Source organism: Sapajus apella, unplaced genomic scaffold, assembly GCF_009761245.1.
Source record: "Sapajus apella isolate SASKATOON/1434 unplaced genomic scaffold, GSC_monkey_1.0 scaffold68, whole genome shotgun sequence".
NCBI lineage: Eukaryota > Metazoa > Chordata > Mammalia > Primates > Cebidae > Sapajus > Sapajus apella.
The window spans coordinates 3,377,072-3,383,071 of record NW_022437008.1 but is presented as its reverse complement, the minus strand read 5'-3'; the positions used below and the strand labels follow the sequence as shown (position 1 = coordinate 3,383,071).

Below are 6,000 nucleotides of genomic sequence, written 5' to 3'. Positions count from 1 at the left end.
AATTTTTTTTTTTTTTTTTTTTTGAGACGGAGTTTCACTCTTGTTACCCAGGCTGGAGTGCAATGGCGCGATCTCGGCTCACCGCAACCTCTGCCTCCTGGGTTCAGGCAACTCTCCTGCCTCAACCTCTTGAGTAGCTGAGATTACAGGCACGCGCCACCATGCCCAGCTAATGTTTTGTATTTTTAATAGAGACGGGGTTTCACCATGTTGACCAGGATGGTCTCGATCTCTTGACCTCGTGATCCACCCGCCTCGGCCTCCCAAAGTGCTGGGATTACAGGCTTGAGCCACCGCGCCCGGCCTCCAGAAAAAAATTTTTTTAATAAATAAGTTTTAAAAATTAGCTGGGTGCCATGGCACACGCCTGGAGTCCCAGCTACTTGGCAGACTGAGGCAGGAGGATCCTCTGAGCTCAGGAGGTCGAGGCTGCGGTGAGCTGATCGTACCGCTGCACTCCAGCCTGAGCGAAGAGCCAGACTCTGTCTCAAAAAACTAAACCAAAATAAAACAAAAGAGGAAACTCGATAGGGAAGGTGTGCAAGAATTGTGCTGAGTACAAAGTGTGTGCGTCTTGTTCCGGTGGCTGTCTTGGGTCTTGGTCCACCTGGAGCGCAGGCTGGCATCGTCTCATTAACGGCTGCGTTGTTGACTCACCGCCTCAAGGTAATCACTGGAACTTTGCAGCTGGGTCTCCAGACTTGGTCTGTCTGTCTCAAGATTAGCCCCTGGAACCTCCAAGTAAGCCCATAATTACATACAAACATACAGTTAGATAAATATGCATGGCGTAAAGGAGTTTATGGTGAAAAAGAGAGGGATGTGGTTGAAAGAAAGTCCATTTTGGCCGGGCACAATGGCTCACGCCTGTAATCCTAACACTTTAGGAGGCAGAGGTAGGAGGATCACTGGGGCCCAGGAGTTCAAAACCAGCCTAGGCAACATAGTGAGACCCTGTCTCTACAAAAAATGAGCAAAACTAGCAGGGTGTGGTGGCATGCACCTGTAGTCCCAGTTACTTAGGAGGCTGAGGTGGGAGGATGGCTTGAGTCCAGGAGGCCGAGGCTTCGGTGAGCCAAGATCTCGCCACTGCATTCCAGCCAGAGCAACCGAATGAGACCCTGTCTCAAATAAATAAATACATACATACATAAGAAAATAAAGAAAGAAAGTACCCGTCAAGGCTCTATCTTAAGACTAAGGAGAAGAAAAAAAGATTTCTGCAGTAAGCTTTAAGGTTACATGCTGAGACTCAAGAGAAAAGAAAGAAAAGCTTAAAAAAGCATTGAAATTGGCCAGCGCAGTGGCTCATGCCTGTAATCTCAGCACTTTGGGAGGCCGAGGTGGGTGGGTCACAAAGTCAGGAGTTTGAGATCAGCCTGACCAACATGGTGAAACCCCTGGGCGTGATGGCACATGCCTGTAATCCCAGCCACTCAGGAGGCTGAGGCAGGAGAATCACTTGAACCTGGGAGGCGGAGGTTGCAGTGAGCTGAGATCTTGCCACTGCATTCCAGCCTGGACGACAGAGCAAGACTCTGTCTCAAAAAAAAAAAAAAAGCATTAAAGTTGGCCAGACTCGGTGGCTCACGCCTGCAATCCCAGCACTTTGAGAGGCTGAGGCGCGAAGATCACTTGAGGTCAGGAGTTCAAGACCAGCCTGGCCAACATGGTGAAACCCCGTCTCTACCAAAAATACAAAAATTAGCCATGTGTGATGGCTCGTGCCTGTAATCCCAGCTACTCAGCAGGCTGAGGCACAAGAATCGTTTGAACCCTGTAGACGGAGGCTGCGGTGAGCCAAGATCCTGCCACTGCACTCCAGCCTGGGCGACAGAGCAAGAATGTGTCTCAAAAAGAAAAGATGCATTGAAGTTGAGCTGCCTGGTTACAGAATGACAGAATAGGTGGTTGGATGGATGTAGGTAGGTTTTGAAAAGTGATTCCGGCGTGTGTCCGGGGCTGCATAGGGAGCCCAGAGAAAGGTTGCAGAGGGCTGCAAGCACCGCAGGGCCCAGCGGTGTACCCGCCGGGAGCTTCATCCACCTGCAGGAGGGGGCGCCCTTGACTAATTCGCACGCAGGCGCTCTTTGGCCTGTGGTGGCTCCGTGTGTGACCAGGTGTGGGACCAACGGCCTGGCCTGGCCCGCCTGTCCAGCTCAGTGCGCCACTCCCCGCCACCCCAGGTGTCCCGAGTGGACGGCACTGTGGACACGCCCCCCTGCCTGTGCCTGACCCACCGCACCTGGGGCTCCCAGAACAGCCTGGTGGAGATGATCTTCCTGCGGCTGAGCCTCCCGGTCCAGTTCCACCAGCACTTCCGCTGCACCGCAGGGGCCACCCCGCTGGCACCACCCGGCCTGCAGCCCCCCGCCGAGGACGAGGCCCGGGCGGCGGAACCCGACCCTGACTACGAAAGCCTGCGCCGCTCAGCTGGGGGCTGGGGCGAGGCCGAGAGCGGGAAAGAGGGGACTTCGAAGGAGGGCGCCCCCGGAGGCACCCCGCAGGCCGGGGGAGAGGCACAGCCGGCCAGGGCAGAGAATGAGAAGGACGCCACCACCGAGAAGAACAAGAAGAGAGGGTGAGTCGAGGGGGGCCAGAGTCGGGCTTGATGGCTGCCTTGGGACCCCCAAGTAGGTAACCACAGTAACCTGGGAAACCCCCATTTTACCTCAAAGTAGCCCCATATAAGCTAAGCAAAGTAAGAATACCGAGAGAGCCTATCATGTCTCCAATAAAACACGTTATATTCCTGGGGTGCCCTAATGTCCCTAAGAATGTCTACTTGGGTACCCCACTGTATGTATGGAGAACTCTCTTACCCTTGAGTACCTGGAGGACCCCAAAGGCCTTCGCCCAATGCACCGCCACCCATGGACACTAACAGGGACTTCAGTATCTTCCTGGGAGAATTTACGGTACCCTAAGGTATCCCAGTGAACACCCAGTGGCTTTCGAAATGGGGATCCTTTCTGTGTCACAAATGTACCCCCGAAAAGCTAACTTAAAGGGAGCAACCTCCGCCTCCCAGGTTCAAGCAATTCTCCTGCCTCAGCCTCCCAAGTAGCTGGGATTACAGGCAGGTGCCACCACTCCCAGCTAATTTTTGTATTTTTAGTAGAGAAGGGGTCTCACCATGTTGGCCAGGCTGGTCTCAACCTCAAACTCCTGACCTCAGGTGTGAGCCACTGTGCCCGGCTCCTTTTTTTTTTTTTTTTTTTTCTCCTGAGACGGAGTCTTGCTCTGTTTCCTAGGCTGGAGTGCAATGGCACAATCTCGGCTCACTGTAACCTCCACCTCCCAGGTTCAAGCAATTCTGTCTCAGCCTCCCTAGTAGCTGGGATTACAGGCATGTGCCTCCACATCCGGCTAATTTTTTTTTATTTTTGGTAGAGATGGGTTTTCACCATGTTGGCCAGGCTGGTCTCCTGACCTCGGGTGAACCCTACCATGGCAGTGGTTTTCAATGGGATTGAAAACCCACTGTGTCTCTTGGTGGGTGTTTGGAAATGATGGAGCCTTTGTGGTCATAACACTTTGGGGGGCTGCTGCTGCTGGGTGGGGGCCACAGGGGTTCCACCTGCCTTGCAGTGTACAAAACAGTGCCGCATAATGAAGAATTGTCCTTTTCCAAGGAATTGTCCTTTTCACCCATATGAGAAATACATGTGGGAAATGCTGACTTAGGGAGACCCCTGTATACCCCAGTGGGGACCCCCATATTCCCAGAAGGTGCCTTTAATTTGGGTAACTCAGCATCCACAGGCGCAGAGTGCAGTGCTTTCAGAATGGATGAGGCTGGAGAGGGTGGGAGTTCCAGCCCTCCAGAGGCAAGACCTGGGGTATTAGAAGCAGGGTGTGGCCAGGCCCGATGTGGGGGCATGAATGCCGGTTCTCATGGCACCTCTCCCCCACCACCAGCTTCTTATTCAAGGCCAAGAAAGTCGCCATGATGACCCAACCACCGGCCACCCCCACACTGCCCCGACTCCCTCGAGATGTGGTGCCTGCAGACAACCGTGATGACCCGGAGATCATCCTCAACACCACCACGGTGTGGACCAGGAACCCTCAATTTTGGGGTCCCCCACATAGCCTGGCCACTCCTAAATTTCCAAGTTTAGTGTTATTGTCACCAGTAACTTCCCACCTTGCACTAGGGACTTCCCACTATACACCAGAAGCTCACAAAGTATGGCACACATGGATTTAATCCTTTGAATCCCTAAATCCATATAGCTAGTGGCCTGCAAATGGGAGGGGGGTATGGTAGAGGTGTAAGGCACACTGATATAACTCCCGAGGATCCCAAAAACCAGAGCATAAGCCAATATAGAAAAGGGACCCCAACATTTGGGCTCACCCATATAAACACAGTACCCCAAATGTAATACCTACTCTAATATATTACTGGGAATCAAAATTCATAATTGTCTTAATATAGTTTGGGGATTCCCCAAATCCAGAATATTTTATAGACAGATAGCCTGGTGCAGAGTCCTAACCATTTTGGCACCAGGGACCAATTTCATGGAAGACAATTTTTCCATGGACGAGGGATGGTTTTAGGATGAAACTGTTCCATCTTGGATCATCAGGCAAAGACTCTTTTTTTTTTTTTTTTTTTCCCCCCTGAGACAGAGTCTTGCTCTGTCGCCCAGGCTGGAGTGCAGTGGCACAGTCTCGTCTCATTGCAATCTCCACCTCCCGGGTTCAAACAATTCTCCTGCCTTGGCCTCTCTAGCAGCCGGGATTACAGGCACCTGCCACCACACCCAGCTAATGGTTGTAATTTTAGTAGAGATGGGGTTTTGCCATGTTGGCCAGGCTGGTCTCAAATTCCTCAATTCAGGGATCTACCCACCTCAGCCTCCTAAAGTGCTGGGATTACAGCGTGAGCCACCATGCCTGGCCGTAGATTTTTTTTTTTTTTTTTTTTTTTATTCTTAGTTTAAGACATTGTGAATCAGCATGTAGATTCTTAGGAGTACTCAGCCTAGATTCCTCAGATTCTGCTACCAGTCCACAGTCTGGGAGCTGGGGATTCCTGGCCTTGAAGTTAGGATCGTGGGCCACCTGAGTGCCACTTGGGAAGTCACTTGCCCGCTCCATGCCTTCTCTCCTATGGAAGTGCTACGATTTTTCTATCAGTAGAATGGGGGTAAAAATTACACCTACCTGATATGGAGGAAGAAGTGAATTCATCTGTATGAAGACCTTAGAACAGGCCTGGCGTGGTAGCTCACACCTAGAGTCCCAGAATGTCGGGAGGCCAAGGTGGGAGGATCACTTGAGTCCAGGAGTTTGAGGCTGCAGTGAGCCATGATGGTGCCTCTGCACTCCAGCCTCGGAGACAGAGGGAGACCGAAACTCAAAAAAAAAAAAAAAAAAAAAAAAAAAACAAGACCTTCACACAGTCAGTGCTATTTGTGAGTGATTATTTAATCATTTTATTTCTTTATTTCTAAGATGACGTCTCACTCTGTTGCCCAGGCTGGAGTGCAATGATGTAATCTCTGCTCACGGCAACCTTTGCCTCCTGGGTTCAAGCGATTCTCCTGCCTCAGCCTCCCAAGAAGCTGGGACTACAGGCACCCACCACCACACCTGGCTAATTTTTGTACTTTTAGTAGAGATGGGGGTTTCACCATGTTGGTCAGGCTGATCTCCAACTCCTGACCTCAGGTGATCTGCCCGCCTCGGCCTCCCAAAGTGCTGGGATTACAGATGTGAGCCACCACACCTGGCCTGCAATTATTTATTTATCACTCTGCTGTAACCTGTGAGGAACCCAAATATGATGCTAAATCCACATAGCTAATAGATCACAAATGGCGGGGGGTACAGGAGAGGCATAAGGCACACTGATATAACTCCCTGGGAATATTGTCACACAATATTCCCAAGGGACTCCTGAATCTAGAAATTTACAAGTTGACACCAAAACAGACATAACCAGGGAGTGGGGGGGTCTCAGATCCAACAACTTCCTCTTAAACT

At 51.2% G+C, this 6,000-nt stretch overlaps 1 protein-coding gene across 3 annotated transcripts in view; it reads left to right on the top strand.

Annotated features, from left to right (window-relative positions):
- RYR1 (ryanodine receptor 1) overlaps positions 1-6,000 on the top strand; it is a 153,053-nt gene that overhangs the window by 39,907 nt on the left and 107,146 nt on the right. For all 3 annotated transcript variants that reach the window (XM_032248849.1, XM_032248848.1, XM_032248847.1), the window contains exons 28-29: positions 2,187-2,581; positions 3,922-4,054. In XM_032248849.1, the coding sequence (XP_032104740.1) occupies positions 2,187-2,581; positions 3,922-4,054 (528 nt within the window). The remainder of the gene's footprint in view (positions 1-2,186; positions 2,582-3,921; positions 4,055-6,000) is intronic.